Source organism: Tripterygium wilfordii, chromosome 2 (assembly GCF_013401445.1).
Source record: "Tripterygium wilfordii isolate XIE 37 chromosome 2, ASM1340144v1, whole genome shotgun sequence".
Classification (NCBI taxonomy): Eukaryota; Viridiplantae; Streptophyta; class Magnoliopsida; order Celastrales; family Celastraceae; genus Tripterygium; species Tripterygium wilfordii.
In genome coordinates, this window is record NC_052233.1 from 1,113,750 (window position 1) to 1,131,279 (window position 17,530).

General features: G+C 36.1%; 3 protein-coding genes across 5 annotated transcripts; 2 read left to right on the forward strand and 1 right to left on the reverse strand.

Moving 5' to 3' along the window:
- Positions 1–1,059: 1,059 nt before the first annotated feature.
- LOC119982560 (4-hydroxy-3-methylbut-2-enyl diphosphate reductase, chloroplastic-like) lies at positions 1,060–5,126 on the reverse strand. The gene is made up of 10 exons (XM_038826014.1): positions 4,795–5,126; positions 4,059–4,255; positions 3,312–3,491; positions 3,064–3,195; positions 2,851–2,925; positions 2,654–2,759; positions 2,472–2,566; positions 2,053–2,238; positions 1,838–1,924; positions 1,060–1,459 (listed from the first exon to the last, which is right to left on the reverse strand). Exons 1-10 carry the CDS (start codon positions 5,054–5,056, stop codon positions 1,394–1,396), a joined length of 1,386 nt encoding a protein of 461 aa, XP_038681942.1. The 5' UTR covers positions 5,057–5,126; the 3' UTR covers positions 1,060–1,393.
- Positions 5,127–8,184: 3,058 nt separating this feature from the next.
- LOC120007082 (EEF1A lysine methyltransferase 4) lies at positions 8,185–10,865 on the forward strand. The gene is made up of 7 exons (XM_038857253.1): positions 8,185–8,367; positions 8,450–8,546; positions 8,895–9,033; positions 9,725–9,807; positions 9,953–10,087; positions 10,173–10,277; positions 10,404–10,865. Exons 1-7 carry the CDS (start codon positions 8,282–8,284, stop codon positions 10,539–10,541), a joined length of 783 nt encoding a protein of 260 aa, XP_038713181.1. The 5' UTR covers positions 8,185–8,281; the 3' UTR covers positions 10,542–10,865.
- A 551-nt stretch (positions 10,866–11,416) lies between these two features.
- Positions 11,417–16,771, forward strand: LOC119980395 (probable E3 ubiquitin-protein ligase ARI1). Of its 3 annotated transcripts, none has more exons than XM_038823089.1 (8): positions 11,417–11,753; positions 12,190–12,222; positions 12,306–12,585; positions 12,965–13,221; positions 13,315–13,445; positions 13,790–14,338; positions 14,433–14,599; positions 16,273–16,771. In XM_038823089.1, the coding sequence occupies exons 1-8, from the start codon at positions 11,634–11,636 to the stop codon at positions 16,395–16,397; spliced, it is 1,662 nt and encodes a 553-aa protein (XP_038679017.1). In that variant the 5' UTR covers positions 11,417–11,633; the 3' UTR covers positions 16,398–16,771. The 3 variants fall into 3 exon arrangements, 2 of the variants coding, with proteins under 2 accessions (XP_038679017.1, XP_038679008.1); XR_005463868.1 differs by adding an exon at positions 15,730–15,898 and having other exon boundaries at positions 11,634–11,753; positions 12,965–13,445; XM_038823080.1 differs by having other exon boundaries at positions 11,634–11,753; positions 12,965–13,445.
- The last annotated feature ends 759 nt before the right edge of the window (positions 16,772–17,530 follow it).

The window sequence follows — 17,530 nt, forward strand, 5'->3', positions numbered from 1 at the left end:
GTGGTCTATAAAAAGGTCCTACTCCATTACTTGTAAGCAAGCAAAAACAGAATCAACAAGTAATTCCTTGATAACAGAAAGGCTCTCCGGCAATGGCTACTGTTGTCCACTCTCTCTCAAGGCTTCCAGCATCCGACCTCTAGGCTCGAGCGGGAAGCCTTATGGGAGAGTGAACAAAACTTGCCATGATTTTTTCCTGACTAGAAGAGATGGCATTGAAAGATCGTTGTAAGGAACATTTTCTTGTTAATCTCGACTTCTTTACAGGTTCGTCCCCCAACACCACATCTGTTTATTGTTCTAAAAAACAAGTGGTTTTTGTTCTGCATAATTAGGTGGTTACTGCAACAATAGACTCTCTAACCCAAACTTAACTATCGTCATAATATATTGTCAGCTTTCGCAAACCCAAGTTCAAATCCAACTCATCACAGGGCTTCCAAGGCATTTCATGGCGCACGGCTTTAAAACACGTCTTACTAAGTCAAGGAAACCATGAGCTTCTAACATGTTCATTAGATATTTATTTTAGCGATGTGAGACTTTCCTCAACAGGTTATTGCCTTTATGCGTCGGCTGACGACTGCTTAAATCATTCATCGAGGTCCTACATCTTCTACTCCCAAAAATTCTGCAGCTCACAAGCCATCTTAAGCAGCTTCAGTAGGTGGTTCTAACAACTAGAGTGTTATCAAATCCCTAATGTAGACATTCTGCTCTCTCTTAGCAAGACTGAATCAAAAGAAGAGAAACCAGCAGTTCAATTTAATCCTCTAAGGACATGCCCTCTACGTTGCCTAAAAGTTCTCACCATTCCCCCAAAGGAAAATGACAAGCTCTTCAAGCTTGTATTTGAGTATGCTGCTTGTTTTCCCTCTCATAACATTACCCAATTTTGAGAGTGTAACTAAGTTCTACAGTACTCTATATCAGTTTCATCTTAATGCAATCTGCAGTTTTAAGACAAAGTGTTGAAGACAACCATGGTTTCCGAAGAGAGTAGAGTTATGCATTAAGCAAATGATCAAAATTGAAAAGAGATGAAAGAAAAGGAACAAGAGAAAGGGAAACAAACACTAGACAATAGAACCTCCAGGTATTATGTACAATATTGTACATATGCAAAATTACATGCCTAAAAGGCTCAAACTACTATATCCCAGAAAGGAAAAAAAAAAGTGCTCATAACAAGCAACGCCAGTATTTATTAACTTTTTACTCAATCCATGCAGGTTAATATTTCTCATGTATGATATCAATGTGAGCCACATTAAGCATGAACTCTACAGTAGATCAATATAAATTCAAGTGCATATGGGACCGTATAACATACATCCTGTGGCTTGCCAACTGGATTGTATGTTAGAGCCTAGAGGTAAAAACTGCGGTCTTTTTACACTAATTGCAAGGCTTCCTCGCGTTTGATGTCGAACACCTTGATAAGGACTTCTTCAACAACCTGGTTAACATCCAGTTAGATACACATTAATGTTAAATATAGTAATGAATTTCATCCTGAGCAGAAATGAATGACATGTTCAGTTGCTAGAAATATAACAAATTTTTGCAGTTCAGATTATGCCAGAGAAGGCATCAATTGTCACAGTCAAACAGATAAACCAGAAGTAGTACTTGCACCAAACTTTATTACATGACAGCATGCAAAGACAGACCAGACTGCAGAGTGTGGGGGAACCAAAATTTGAACTTATAGCAGAAAATGGTCCAAGGAAAAGAGTGAAGGTAGATTACAGAAGGAAAAAAAATAAATAAATAAGTGCCAGCCTAGCAGCAACCAGGGACAGCATTGTAGGCTATGGGATAATTAGTTAATTACCTTATCAGGGGTAGAGGCACCAGAAGTTACCCCGATTGTGATGGGGCCCTCAGGTAGCCAATTTTCTTTCTCAACCAGCTCCCCATGCTACAAAATCACAATTCATAAAATTAAGAATGAGTTAGAAAGTTATAAATTAAATCTTAAACTCATTCAAGCCAAGGAAAAGCTAAAGTTTTATCAAAAGAAGTCGAATTAGACGTTTCCACTCTTACCATCAACTTATAAGAAATTATGTTTCCTGGGCCTATTCTCTGCTCACTGTCGACCCAATAAGAGGGAATTCCACGGTCCTCTGCAATTTCTTGAAGGTGAGAGGTGTTACTTGAGTTCCAACCCCCAACCACTAACATGAGATCAATTTTGTCGTCTACAAGCTTGTACATTGCATCTTGTCGCTCCTGAAAAGCACACAAATAGGTTAAATATGACTGCTGGCATAAAAGCAAATAAGATGGTGATTGGTCAAAAGGAGAAAGAAGAATATGGGATTCTTTGGGAGGGGAAGGTAAAGGAGGGCAGAGAGAAGAAGGAAAGACATCCACACAATTGCATCTTTAATAATATCATATATACACCAAATTTTCATTGAAAAAAAGGGGCAATAGCAGACACCAGGGTTGGGAAGAATTACTTGCGTAGCATCACAAATTGTGTTAAAGCTCACAAAGTGGTCATTGATATTTTCTACTCCATGCTTGCGCATCATAGTTCTCTCTGCCAACTTCCCTGCAACAGCCAAAAAAGCATTATTAAGATCAGAGGCAGCCAATAACTTCTTCCAACAGTTGGGGAATGATAGAGCCATCGACTAACCAATCTCTTCTGTTTCTCCCTTAAGCATTGTTGTCTGATTAGCAATGCCAATTTTTACTAGGTCTCTGTCAGGATCAAACCCCTTGGAAACAGCAAATTTAAATTTCTGCAGCGAAGCCAAAAATACCAGGGAATGTTAGATGGCACAGCACACATATACTTGGCAATAGAGCTTATGAAAAAACAAAAGTCCGTACCTCTAGAAACTCCTCTTTAGTTGAGCTAGAACCATTAAGTTCACCACCAAGAATGTAGTCACACACATACATCGCCTGGGTTAAGATAAATTATTCATTATAAACACTCAACATATACGGTTAAGGCACAAAGGAAAATACAAAACATTACTTTTTAAAAAAAATATATCAACTTTAAAAGAAAACGAGATTCTAGCAATCTGTAGAAAATACCTCTTTCATATCCTTCACAATAATATACGTTCCTGCAAAAGATGCAGTTGCTACAGTCTCCTCGTGAGCATATTTTCCATGAATAATAGAAGTGTAATCTCCTTTCTTGTGCTTCTCAACAGTGTTCCAAACCTTCAGTCAAATTTGGTGTATTTATCATCTAAAATTTAGGAAAGTGTGCCAAATAAAATCAAAGAAATATAGACAAGTGTTATCTTATAAGAGGCGCTCAGTTGCTAATAAGATACCTTAGATACCCAAGGGCAAGTTGTATCAACAATTTGCACATTTTTTTCATTCAGTACCCGCATTTCATCAACTGCAGCTCCAAAAGCAGGTAGAATCACAACGTCACCCTTATCAACAACATCAAATTGTTTAGTCCCCTCCTCAATGGGAATGTTCTTAACTTGCATATCCTCCAACCTCTGCCACAAAAAATTCAAAGGCTTCAATAATCAGTACAACTCTTATAATTTTGAAGACATGAGATGTGCTGCCCAACCGATTTCATGGGTCCATGACCATGAATTAATCAATCTCACTGAACCCAGACGCCGAAAAACTATCTCCAGCATCCTGAATCTTGAAAAAGTGAGTGCATGCCAAAAGATTGAACAAAAATCTTATTGACAGAACATAATGTTCAAAATGGCAAAACTAAGATATTACAATGTAAACCAGGTTCATAGTCAAGCTTGGCACTCTCTATTGTACAACCTAAGGAGTAATTATATTGAGCCCAAATCTGCCACCATCATTTAAAAGATTAATTTGACCGACAGAATATTTAATAATACTTTGAAAAAAAAATCTAATTGCCAAATTAAGTAATATGGGAAAGCTGACAACTTCAGAACAATTACACAATACTAGTTTCAAGAACAAATAAGCAGTCACATCTTCTGCTGCTCTAGAAATTTTCAGATACGAGACTACAGATCCAATTTGGAGCTTTGGAGAATATTAATAAGTTCTGAAACCAGTTAACGTACCTTGTTAACAGTTGGATTGTGTATGATTTCGTTGGTAATCCAAATCTTCTCATTGGGAAACTGTTTTCTTGCTTCATAAGCAATCTGAACAGCCCGCTCAACACCCCAGCAAAATCCATAAGATTCCGCCAGTCTCACAGTAACATTGCCCCATGTATACTCATTCCCATTCTCCTTCAATTTCTTGATAATGTCACCTGAAGATTCAAACCCAAAAAAATATTTTTAACAACCCATGACTTCAATCAAACGCCAAAAGAAAACAAATACGATTCAAAAATTCAGGTAAAAACGCATGAATTGCAGGAAATCCAGCTAACTATCTACATGAAGGCTCACATACACTCACAGAAGTTCATGATAATTTTAGGAAATCCAGCTAATTATCTACATGAAGGCTTAAATACACTCACAGAAGTTCATGATAATTTCCATAACTCATGTTATACTAATTAAAGAAAATCGGTCTGGTCACAACTCACAAGTAGAGAAATTTGAAAGAGCTAATACTTCCCCTTCTCAAATTCGGTTGACCAAAAAAAATAAATAAATGAAAAGTTCAATATTTTAAGTTAGCACAAAAACAAAATTTATTTGTAAAAAAGAGTAAATGAATCTTCAAAGACGATTCATTTCATTTAATTTCCCTGCAACCAAACAGAAACTATACAGGCAAAGAATTATTAACCGGTCTCCCGGTTTTCACGTATATGATTTTAATTCCTCAAATACTTACTCGTATACTCGCGATTCATGAGCTCGAGAGTCTCCTCCTTGTGACCAAACCCTCTCCGATTATAATTGCTGCTTCTAGTCAAGTTCTTACGAAACTCCTTCGCATCAAAATTCGAATCCCCGGCGGCGACAGAAGCTGAACGCTCGGCCCCGGCAGAACATCGAACGAAGAAAGGCTTCCGGCGCGAGGTGAGGCTCTCCGATGACGGAGAGAAGAGGTCCGTACGGAGAGACACGCGGCAGAGTTGCAGAGATATCGCCATGGCAGAATCGAACACTACTGTGTGAAAAAAATGCAAGGAACAGAGAGAGCGAGCGAGGGGATTGAAGCTCTCGTGTTACTGGTTAATCGCTCTTTATTGACTCGTCTACCACGTTTTTTTGACGATTTTTAAAAAAAAAAATATTTTTCTCTATCAACGACTGTGGTTTTGTCGTTTTGTTTACAAGAAGCGTTTCTATCACGATTCCTTAATACACCCGGAACTGCAAAATTTAACAAATTTACGGAAAAGGACATGGTTTAGGTAGGTGGAGGCCTAATTTGTTGAAATTCTCATCTAAAAATACCAACAATATTATCTTTTTTGGGTTCTCCACATCGCTCTCATACATCAAATTCATAACGCTTTGTTCTTCGTCGATCGGTTAATGATACTTAGATCTAGAAAACGTGTTTGAAAAGTTTCATTTTACTTATTACTTAATACTAATGAACAATACATAATAATAATAATTTTCATTCTATTATTATTTATGTTAAACAATAATACATAAATAATATTATAGATGTATCTTAAATGATATTTAATTAATTTTCATCAATTTAACATGTATTTACATTAAATTTTTGAGTTATTTTATGAGACCAAACATTAATTAAGATGAATGTTTATCAATAATATTATTTTAATAAATTGTATTGTCGTAAATCAAAATACATAATCTCACCCCATCATAAATTCCTGGCTCCGCGCCGCCTGCTTGCCTGGCTTATGTCAGATTGAAGTGGAATCATACTATTAACCATGACTGATGTGATTTCATGCGATGTTTGGCAATCAAACGTATATAATCAAGTCAAAGTAATATTGGTAATCAACGTAAATAATTAACAAAAATGGGTTGAAAATAACAGTATTAGTTAGTACTACGTCAGCTCATACTTTCCATATCAGATGGAGATATGCTTATGTTCAGAAAAACAAAAATAGTATAATTTTATCATTTCTCTATTGTACGCTCAAATATCATCCATTAAAAAGTATGCTCCAAGTTGCACGTGAGTCGTTGGTTGAACGACAATCACATTACATGGAAGGGATAATTCATCCATTAAGTCGTGGATTCGAATTCTACCCCCTCTCTAAAACCCTGTTTCAAAAAATATATATATACAGTTGCCATTATTTATGAGTTTCTTGACATGTGTTTCACATTCTTTTTTTTGTTTCACTTTAAATTTTACTTTTAATAAAATAATTTTTTTTTAAAAAAAAGCTGATCTGAATTGAAATTAATCCTATATAGACGTCCACCACGGATCAGAAATGAATGAAAGAAAAACGATTAGAAAATAAAGAAATAGTTAATATATTCGAGGGCATTTTGTATTTACAAAATATCGTTTCAATTCATGATGTGATAGGGTTTCCAAATTCCAAGGATGAATATAAACCAAGGAATTCAATTTTGATGAGCCCACGCACAATTACATGTCCATATACAGTGGATCTTGCGATCTCTAGAAGATTAAAAAAATGTTGTGCGTCACATGATTATGTTATGACTTATCTCCATCAATTAGGTATTTAGATGGATTGTAATTTTTAAGTAAAATTCAATCTATCTCAAGACTAAAAGAACAAACACTGTGCAAGGACCACGACTAACTTAGAAAGCGCTCATGTGTGTGGTATTTTATAGAGGTTTCGGGTTTGAACCTCTCCTTAACCAGTCCCCTATATTCTCATAAAATCAGAGTCCGACGAGTTTCAGGTGCTTTAAATCATTTCATTGCTCGTTTTTCAGGTGTTTTAATAAGAAAAGAAAAAGGAGAAAAGATGCTCCTTTAGCAAATAACAGGGATTCTTTGGTGTCTAGCCCAGCTGTAGACAACCTTGTCTGTCCTGATACAACCCAATGCTATATCATTCCAGACCTGGAAGACCATGGCAAAGGAATCAAGCAGAAACTAGGATGTTTTACAGTGGAAGCTCCTTCCCTTGCAGTGATGGACAGAGGATTTCTGCATTTCTTACCAACATGATTTTCATTTGTTTTCTTGATATTTATCTGTTCAATAGATCAACTGTTCCACCATTGATCCACTGCCTATAGCTTGTTCAGTTATGCTCCCGGCGCGGTGGTGGAAGATTTTGTTACAAGTGTTTACCTACTTAAAATTCAAACTTGATTTTTAACAGATTAGTAATGAGTTTTTGAGCTTGAGCTTAAGGGGATTCTGACCCTAATATTAGTTCTCTCTATTACTAGCATGAAGAATTGTGGGTCACAAATGTTTGGGTGATAATAACAGAAGGACCAAAAATGTTATCCACAGCATGCATGATGAAGACAAAGAAAGACAATGATTCATGAAACAGTACAAAATTAAATGAACCTTGTAGAGTATTACCTTCTTGAGCGAGAGAAGGACATCTTACCAAATCAAAAGAGACTAGACCACATGCTTATCATCACCAAACACAAATTGTTTTATCTAGTATTCTGTGGTGGGATCCAAGCTAAAAAATTACAATGGGATGTTAGAGTACTTGCAAAGGTATTTCTTTTTTGGTCGGGGATAATAAAATATATTGGGAGAAATATTTTATTGATGTTAGGGCTGGAATTGGGTCGGTTTTATCGATCATTACTAGTCAACCGACCCATTATCGGCCAGCCGATAATCAACCGACCCATATATATATGGGTTGGTTAATAGTTTTTAAAATGCCATGGAAAGTATATCCCTGCCCTATATTCTATACTGTCAACAACTTGAAACGATGCCTTCTATCAATGAGTGTGCTTGCTAAAAGCAGTCCAATAAACCTACCATATAACAAAATATATATACTAAATTATCAAATTAATTACTAGATACTAACAATTGATGGAATATACATATGATTTCAATAATCATTTTTTCGAACACCACCTTGTGACAGTAAATTATAACTATATTATATATCTTACATAATTTTACTCCAATGAAAAAAATAACAAAATATGTATTAGTATATTTGTTCAAATATTTTATAATATTGTGAGTACTATGGGGTATAAAAATTTTATTATTATTATTTTTATTTAAAAGTTTATTATATTGAACCGGTTTCGAATGCCGGTTGAACCTTTGAACTTTGTACTGATAAATTTTCTCGTCCCATAACCGGTAACTGGTTTAGGGTTTTACTTTCCGCCATCAACGGAGGACGAGAAGACTACGACGAAGAACAAAACAGTGATAAGTGAACTGAAATATGGAGCAAACCCAGGATCCGACTGAAGCCGAGAAGAGGGATCCTGCTCCCTCTACTGCTCTTGCGTATTTGGATCCTCGCTATTGGTATTGTATTATGAAACGACTAATTGCATTTCTTCTTTTTCTTTTCTGCGAATTTTATTACCATCTCTTATTGCTGTTTCAGGGACGAGCGATTCTCTAATGAAGAACACTACGAATGGTTCAAGGACTACTCTCATTTTCGCCATCTCATTCAAGCTCACATCAAACCCAAATCCTCTGTACACACCATCTCTATTTCTTTCTTGCTCTCTCGCTTGTTGTGTCGTAAAGATGAATTTTTTGAATTACTTTGTATCCTAACATATGATTGCCGAAATATCTCGTGCTTGATTAGGATATTTGCATTAGTTGAAGCAATTACGGTATGCATGGATGAATTATATGTTGTAACTGGAAATGTTGAAGACCCACCTTTGTGTATGTGCTTAAACTTGATATCAGTTGTGTTCTAAGAAATCGGTGGTGTGTAATTTTGTAAAAGGTGAATTGTTAAATGGTAACCTTTGAAAATCATTTGGGGTGGATTTGATGATACAGCAGTGACAAAAAAGTTTTGAATGGTGAAGGTCTTGGAGCTGGGGTGTGGGAACTCACAGTTATGTGAAGAACTGTACAAAGATGGAATTACTGAGATAACATGCATTGATCTGTCAGCTGTTGCGGTGGAGAATATGCGGAAACGGTTGGTGTTGAAGGGATTTAAAGGTGTGTTGATAAAGATCTTGCACATTTTATCTTATTCCCGATTTATTATAACCTTCTTATCCAAGTGCTTGCTTTAAGTTATTATAGGTTACTGATTGAAAGCTTTGTAGGGTGTAGATTGCAATTTCTTCCTGCAAAATGTGATAGATTAGTTGTATTAATATGATTAAGCGTCAGGTTTTCAAATTTAGCACCTAAAGACTGTTTCATACTGCATTTGCATCTGGTTTTCAAATTCAGTGCCTAAAGACTGTATCATACTGCATTTGTGTAGAGTCGACCTTTTTGTTCATGCATTTACTAAAAGGATGATCTCGTATACACCTTTGGGGTCATACCTTTTATGAAATTGGACAAAGTAATTTCGTAATAGCTTACTAACAAAATGTGGATTGGAAGTGGCTTCATAACTTTGTTGGTTGTATTTGTCCTAGGCTGTTGGAAATATATCTGTTAGTTTCTGCTTCCCATTATGTACAATCAAATTTTTTTTGTCAAATTTGTATTGATCGAAATTTTAAAATACTCCCTTTCATTATCTTTTCCTAGAGAAAAAACTCTCCCTTTTATGTCAAGAGTATTGGAAAAGAACTCTATGTGCTGTAATATGAGGGAGTATGTTGACCTCGACATTGTCCTTTGGTTTTATTATTGGCTTTTTTTTCACTATTTTCTTCACCTCTATCATTAGAAATAAAAGTGCTGGAAGCTGACATGCTGGAGCTGCCCTTTATGAATGAGTGTTTTGATGTGGTTATTGAAAAGGGAACGATGGTAAACAGTTTTGAATTCATAAGAAGCTTCCTAGATTTGATTTTCTTGATTATCATAGTTGTGATTCTTTTGCCTTTGGAGCCTTTGTTTCTGATGAAATGAGCGAGGATTTACTTATCTGCTTCCTTGTTGAATTATTGTGTAGGATGTATTGTTTGTTGACAGTGGTGACCCATGGAATCCTCATCCCGCTACAGTGAACAAGGTCATGGCCATGCTTGAAAGTGTTCATAGAGTTTTGAAACCCGATGGCATTTTCATTTCAATCACTTTTGGCCAGGTATTAGAAATAAATTTGCAGTATATTTTCTTCATTATCTGTACTTCTATTGACTATTCTTAACCGAACTAGTTTTCTCCTGTAGCCACATTTCAGGCGTTCTTTCTTTGGCGCCCCCGAGTTTACCTGGTCTGTAGAGTGGAGCACATTTGGTGATGGGTTCCATTATTTTTTCTATATCTTGAGGAAGGTAAGTCATCATTTGTGGCTTGATGGCTTAGAATACTCTATGAGTTCGAAAGAAAGAATCAATCATTTGCTTTTTCCTTTTTCTCTGATGAATTCTGACTACGATCCTGTTATATATCCTTTATAGGGAAGGAGATCATCGGATGGTGAAGGATTGAGTGAGAATTCTGAAACAACATCTCTTTCTATGTATCATGAAGAGCTTGAGAGCGAAGATTACCTTTTCCGAACCAACATTGATGATGATGATGATGATGCTTCTTGAAACTGATTGTGGCACTTTTTGTTTCCTCCTTCGATTTCTACCCAGGTGTATAATCCTCCATGAATTCTGCTTCATGAGGAGGAGTTGGATAAAGTTAATATAATCTTGTAGATTTATGTACAAGTACAATGGAACAAGTGCTTTTGTGGTGCTTCTTCCATTGCAAGTTTTTGCCTTAATCTATTGTTCAGATTTTGTACTATGATGACTCTGCCTCTAAAGAGCAGTTGCATCATCTGTAAACTGACGCAAGTAGCTAAAATGGAGGCTCAAAAGGACAGATTTGAATAACACCTCAGCTCGAAGGGGCAGATTTGAATGAAAGAGGTGTATCAGAATTTTTTTTTTGATCTGTGAAATACCGACTTTCCCGAGTGAGTCTCTATTTTTAGAGATCCACTATTGCAATATGTAAACATAAAATAAAATAATTTGTTATTTTTTATATAAAAAGTTTATTATTAATTAATATTTTATTTATAACATATTAATTATTCTTTTATCTAGAAGTAGTATTTTAAGGGTATATATAATGTATTTTGTAAACATTTTAATTTTTCCACTAAAAGTTGAACCGAATCAACAAAATTGACAAAACGGATCGTTTAATCGGTTAAATTTATGTAAAAAAATTATTGGAAACTGTGAACATCCCTAGGCATTAGTTGATTTGAAAAGGCACCGATAAATAATTAATCTTGATAAAGCAGAATGTAACTTAAAGCAATCCTTAATCAAACAATCACATGAGTATTTACTTGACAAATTATTGATGTGGAGGTGCTTAACTGCTTACAGCCTATAGGAATTACACTTGAAACGTCGCCGTATGCTTTCATTCTTAAAATTTTTTACCCTAACAATCAAATTTCAAACAAAAAACCTTAAAAATTTCACCTTGTTTCCTCTCGTTCTCTGCGTCTTTCCGTCTGTCTCCTCTCCTTGTGTCGTAAACCTTTTTCTTTTTACTCTTCCGATCGTCGCATTCGATTGAATTTACCGATTCTATCCTTATATTTTCTATACGTTAATCCAATTTCATCCCCATAATAGGATATCATTACATTTAATTTTGGTGATTTGAGATTGGCGATGGAGGATTGCGTTGCTAGTGACGAGGAGTATTATTCCTCCGATCGAGACTCGCTAGATGGTTTTGATAATGAGGAACCGGATTTCCAGTGGGTTCCGCCTAGGGTACCCACCACAAAGGTAACCGAGATTATGGTGATTTCTCTCTATTAATCTTACTCTTTTTTCCGGCCAAGATTATGGTGATTGTGTTATGTCGCTGTGATCGGTGGTTTTTGTGTGTTTTTGGGTTTTTTTTTGGTTGGTATTCTGTGGATTGTTTTGCTATGGTTATCGAAAAAAGAAATTGGACGTATGTTAGTTTTAATGGTGTTTAAGTTATTTTCTGGATATTGCTACTATGAATTTTAATGTTGCAAAATTAGCATGCTATTTATGTTGAATTCAGTAGCTATACGGCTGTTAATGGTTTCTTGTTGAGGTAAACCACTTTTAGAATCAAATCTTAGCTATTCAAGTTTGATGGAGTTCCATATTAATTAGAATAAGGAGGACAGCTTACTCAATTTAGAAATTCGATTATGTTTTCATTATTCTTGTTTGTGGCACTTTCCAGGTAATTACGAGAGAGTCTCTCTTGGCTGCACAGGTAAAACTAAAATTCGAAAGTTTTGAATTTCTTAATTTTATGTTTTGTTGTTTCTAAAGAGTTGATGTTTTTCACTCGTGTAGAAAGAGGATTTGCGAAGAGTTATGGATTTACTATCATTAAGAGAGCACCATGCACGGACATTACTGATTCATTATCGTTGGGATGTTGAGAGGTTGTTTGCCGTGTTTGTGGATAAGGGGAAAACACGTTTGTTTACTGAAGCAGGTGTTACTATAGTTGAGCATCTGGATATTCAATCGCCTCTATATTCTTCTACAGCAACATGTGATATATGCATGGATGATGTATCTGGTGATAAGGTGACGAGAATGGATTGTGGCCATTGCTTCTGCAACGAATGTACGCACTCTATGTCCATTTTTCGGGTAGCAGGGGTTAAAGCTATATACTATATGCCACAGTCGATTTATCAAGTTGTGAATCTTTATAATCCAAATATGATTTTCATTATGGAGTCACCAGTTTAAAAGACTTTCTAGGTACTTTAGCCGTGTTTTAGAGTCCTTTACTTGGAAGAAGTGGTTGTGTATAGCAAGATTTTCTCTCTCAGTTTCTTAGCCATTTCTGGTCTGATACTGAAGACTTGGTGTTAGTACTAAAGTGTTGTAGTGTTATGCTGTGAGTTACGTACTTTGTGTCTATCTTCCTGTTTTTTAAAGTTGTTGATAAGCAACTTTTACCATGAATTAATTCTTTTGGTGCTTTGTAATTTTTGAAGGCTGGACAGGGCATTTTATTGTGAAGATAAATGAGGGACAGAGCAAGCGTATTAGGTGCATGGCACACAAATGCAATTCTATCTGTGATGAGGCTATTGTCAGAAATCTAGTGGGTAAAGAGCATCCTGATCTAGCTGAGAAATTTGAACGTTTCCTCCTTGAGTCTTACATTGAAGACAATAAAATGGTCAAATGGTGTCCGAGTGCTCCTCATTGTGGGAACGCAATACGTGTTGAGGACGATGAATCTTTTGAGGTAGAATGTTCTTGTGGTTTACAGTTTTGTTTTGGTTGCATATCAGAAGCACACTCACCTTGCTCATGCTTGATGTGGGAGCTTTGGGTGAAGAAGTGCCGAGATGAATCCGAAACAGTCAATTGGATGACGGTTCATACAAAGCCTTGCCCTAAGTGTCACAAACCTGTGGAAAAGAATGGTGGCTGCAACCTTGTGAGCTGTATATGCGGACAATCATTTTGGTAACTACTCGTTCTTTTCATTGTAGCTTTATTAGTATTTGTGCATCTCTTGAAATAATAATCATGACTTGATTTATGCTCATTTTTTTCTCACTTTCGCTTCTTAAAACTTGTCAGTTTTGGCATGATGTTTCTTATCTTTCCCACTGCTTCTCTGCACCAGTATTATTCTGATGTGTTGTTATAATTTTGTATTCGAGAACATTTGCGAAGCTTAAACACTGCTTAACATGATTGAATGCTTACCATTTTTGCAACTAGAATAGAATGTTCTCAGTTTTACCAAATTTGTCCTCTCGGACATTGGCCCTCAAAATTTTTTTTTTAAACTTAATTTTGGACAGTTGGCTGTGTGGTGGAGCTACTGGTCAAGACCATACTTGGTCAAGAATAGCTGGTCATAGTTGTGGCCGTTACAAGGAAGACCAACAGAAGCAAACTGAGAGGGCAAAGCGAGACCTCTATCGATATATGCACTATCATAACCGTTATAAAGCTCACACAGATTCTTTTAAACTTGAAAATAAACTTCGGGAGACAATTCTAGAGAAAGTTTCAATATCGGAAGAAAGGGAATCAAAACTCAAAGATTTTAGCTGGGTGAATAATGGGCTCTACAGACTCTTCAGATCAAGGCGGGTTCTTTCATATTCGTACCCATTTGCATATTACATGTTTGGGGAAGAGCTTTTTGCGGATGAGATGACGAAGGAGGAGAGGGAGATAAAACAAAATCTATTTGAGGACCAGCAGCAACAGCTTGAGGCAAATGTTGAGAAACTCTCCAAGTTTCTAGAGGAGCCCTTTGATCAATATCCTGATGATAAAGTTATGGAGATAAGGATGCAAGTCATTAATCTCTCTGCAGTCGTTGATTTGCTCTGTAAGAAAATGTATGCGTATTTTGCAAAAGCTTGTATGTGAAATTTTGCAGAAGCTTCAAATATTTATGGGACTTTGTTCACGCACTGATGAAGTTACTTGCAGGTATGAGTGTATTGAGAATGACCTACTGGGTCCTCTCCAGCTTGGAATTCACAATATAGCGCCCTACAAGTCAAAGGGCATTGAGAGGGCATCAGAGCTTTCTTCTTGTTGGAGTACCAAACCCAATAATACTGATAAATATCCACCATCGGATTTTGTCACTAGTGGTAAGATGGATTTTACTGTCTTTTGCAACGATATTTGTAAATTTCCTTTGCATATTTGACCATCATATTTGTTACTCTCTTGGCAATTGGCATATCACTGCTTGCGTATCTGTATTCTTACCAAGATACAAATTTAACTTTTTGCTCATTCTGTGTTATTTGAGCTTTTTTCTTAGACCTTCTGTTTTGAAATTTATTTGACTTTTTGATATACTTGCAATCTTATACTGATTAATTGTATCATCCATGATCCATCATACTTTGGCTTGAGTGAGGGCCTGTAAAGAGTGAAGCCAAGAATTTAATATAGTTACTAACCATGTGGGGAGTTAGGTCTCACTTGTTTGAAGTCAGCTTTCACTTGTTTTCTTTTGGTTCAATCTGATGTCATTTTCCGTTAGATGAAACCTGTTAATCTCCCTCATCACTGTTAGATGATGTCGGAGGTTTTATATTCTAGGAGATGTGTTTTTGTCTTCCAGTCATTTTCTCAACCTTTACTTCTTGTGAGAAAAAAATTTAACTCTATTCATTCTTAGTTTTAAACTTTGTTATGTATATCTTTGTCATCCTTTATTGGAAATGGGTTTTGATTACAGTTTTGTGGGATTGACAATGTTGCAGCCTGCCTGATGTATGGAAAGGGCGTTGTAACTGGTAGTTTGCTTAATTGACATGTTATATGGTGGCCAATCTAGGGTTAAAAAGTTTGGAAGGCTACTTTGAACCCATTCAGTACTTGAACGTGGAGCTTCTGTTTGAGTTTTAATGCGAAAGCTGTATAATTTTCAAAGGGAGCTCTCAAATTTTTGAGGCATTTTGGCATATAAAAAATGGTCGGTCTTATTCAAACAAAAAAGAAAGCAAAGGAAAAGGGCCAATCAGCTGAATTTGAGGCATATGTAATGCCAGTGATCAGCCACCATCTTATTTTGGCCCCCAATCCTGTTTTCTTTTTAAACTCTGTTAGTTGGAATTACTTTGCTAATAATCTTTTTATAGTAGGATTGAACACTTTCAATAGATTCTCTGATGTTGTGCCTGATGCTTTTGATGCTTTCTCTTGTGTACTGCCTTGTTTTTATTAATCATCTTCTGAGCAATGTCGCTATTGCTTCTCTTGGTTTAAGGTCATTCTCGTGGCTGACATGTCCAGAATACATTACGTTGCATTTTGGCATGCCCCTGGCTGTCTCAACTCTCAAGAATAATATTCTTGGTATAGTAGGTTATTGCTAACCCAAAATACACTGGAGACTTCCCCATTCAGCAATTGGAGATACTTTTTCCCTCGTATACGTAAGATACTTTTTTTCGCATTGACATTCTGATATGTAAGTATTATGTAGTACCTTATCTGTTTTCATAATATTCCACTTGGGGTAGTGGTTTCTGAAGTAGTAGTACTAGCAGCCAATAAAACCAGTGCATGAATGTGAAAGCACTAATTTGTATCTCAGTGTTGCATCCAACACCTTAATTTCATGACTCTTAAAAGGGTGTAGTTTTGAAAACTTCTTCGATAGAAATGACATCAATGTGCCTGTCGTTGGGCGTTGGAGTTTGGGGCCATCGTAATTTCTTTGGAAAATGATTATTTATCACATCCCTTTCCTTAAGATAGAGGACATCTTAGGCTATTATCTGACAAGTTTTGACCTGTTGTGATTCAGGGTCTTCAGCCTTAGGCAGTTCAGATAATAATGAATGCTCTTCTCGGAAACGTTCAAGAAAGGAGGGAGTTGCTAGCAGTTTTTTTGATTTAAATTTGCCAGCAGAGGTTATCAACCAGAACTGATTGCTGAAACAGTGGAAATACGCATGTACAGTTCTAACCGAAGACCTGCTTTTTCTCTTGGAAGAGTTGGTACCTAATGAATTAGGCACTCAAAGTGCTTTCATTTTTACATGTCTATCCTCTTTTGTCCCATTCCCATAATCTCTCATATTGCTACTATGTTGGAATCTAATTTTTCGTAATTCCATGATCTCTCTAGCTTCCAATATCTGTTTGATGTACATAAACTTTTTGGGGCTTATATTTGTACATCCTTTACTTGAGGGTGGACAACATTTAGTACATCCTTCCACGATATAATTTTATGTGGAGAGTTTTTTGGTTCGGATAATTTGTAGATTTTATTAATACAATTTGGTTACTGTTTAATTTGATGTTATCTTAGCAGGGTTGGCACTTCTTTGTTCTGTTCCGGTGTTCCCTTATAAAACCCATCCATTACAAGCGGAGACTGCAACAGCCTTCTCATATAATGTGTCGTCCGACTTAAATTTCTATAAAATGCCTTGTTTTGTTTGAAGTTCATTTTTGAGTTTGTTGATGTTTGGATCTGCTATTGGAGAAATATGGCTTGGTTCACTTATCATCTCTTTTAGCTAGTCATTGGCTTAGAATTAGCGGTCATTAGCATATATATATATATATATATTTGTGTGTGTGTGTTTGTGTTTTACAATTCTGATGAAGAGAAGACTCCTTTTCTGCTATGAGTTTTTGCCCTGTCTTTGCTATTTTGTAATGCTGGGTTTTCTGTAAGATCCAAGTAAAGAAATTTTAGGCACCTTGAAAGTTGAAACAGATGTGCCTTTTCTGTCTTTTGTTATTGGAGGAGGTTTTGTCTTTGGAAAGATAGACTTTCATGTGTCTCTTCTTGGGTTTCTACTCTTCTGGTCAAGTGAGAACTAGTTTTTTATCTTATCAATCTCGATGTAGAGAGATTCGGTTCCTCTTCGATTGTAGAAACTTCACTCACATTGGGTTGTGAATTCAATGTTCATTGGTTTCATATGCACCATTTGTTTCTTATTTTTGTAATAGTAGGTAGCAGCAGGCTCTGTATCCAAGTTTGTTTGATTTGACTTTTGTGAAGAAGATGATCAACATCTTTTTTGCACTAATTCAAATGGACTTTG

What these genes read in the sequence shown, in the direction of transcription:
- LOC119982560 (XM_038826014.1), bottom strand. Translation starts at nt 5,056, where the DNA reads ATGGCGATATCTCTGCAACTCTGCCGCGTGTCTCTCCGTACGGACCTC. An exon ending in CTAAAGAGGAGTTTCTAGAG is followed by an intron (nt 2,760 to 2,850) that starts GTACGGACTTTT and finishes GCTTCGCTGCAG; the next exon opens with AAATTTAAATTTGCTGTTTC. An exon ending in TAATTTCTTATAAGTTGATG is followed by an intron (nt 1,925 to 2,052) that starts GTAAGAGTGGAA and finishes GTGATTTTGTAG; the next exon opens with CATGGGGAGCTGGTTGAGAA.
- LOC119980395 (XM_038823080.1), top strand. Translation starts at nt 11,634, where the DNA reads ATGGAGGATTGCGTTGCTAGTGACGAGGAGTATTATTCCTCCGATCGA. An exon ending in AGTCTCTCTTGGCTGCACAG is followed by an intron (nt 12,223 to 12,305) that starts GTAAAACTAAAA and finishes TCACTCGTGTAG; the next exon opens with AAAGAGGATTTGCGAAGAGT. An exon ending in ATCGGATTTTGTCACTAGTG is followed by an intron (nt 14,600 to 16,272) that starts GTAAGATGGATT and finishes GTTGTGATTCAG; the next exon opens with GGTCTTCAGCCTTAGGCAGT.
- LOC120007082 (XM_038857253.1), top strand. Translation starts at nt 8,282, where the DNA reads ATGGAGCAAACCCAGGATCCGACTGAAGCCGAGAAGAGGGATCCTGCT. An exon ending in ACATCAAACCCAAATCCTCT is followed by an intron (nt 8,547 to 8,894) that starts GTACACACCATC and finishes TGAATGGTGAAG; the next exon opens with GTCTTGGAGCTGGGGTGTGG. An exon ending in TTTCAATCACTTTTGGCCAG is followed by an intron (nt 10,088 to 10,172) that starts GTATTAGAAATA and finishes TTTCTCCTGTAG; the next exon opens with CCACATTTCAGGCGTTCTTT.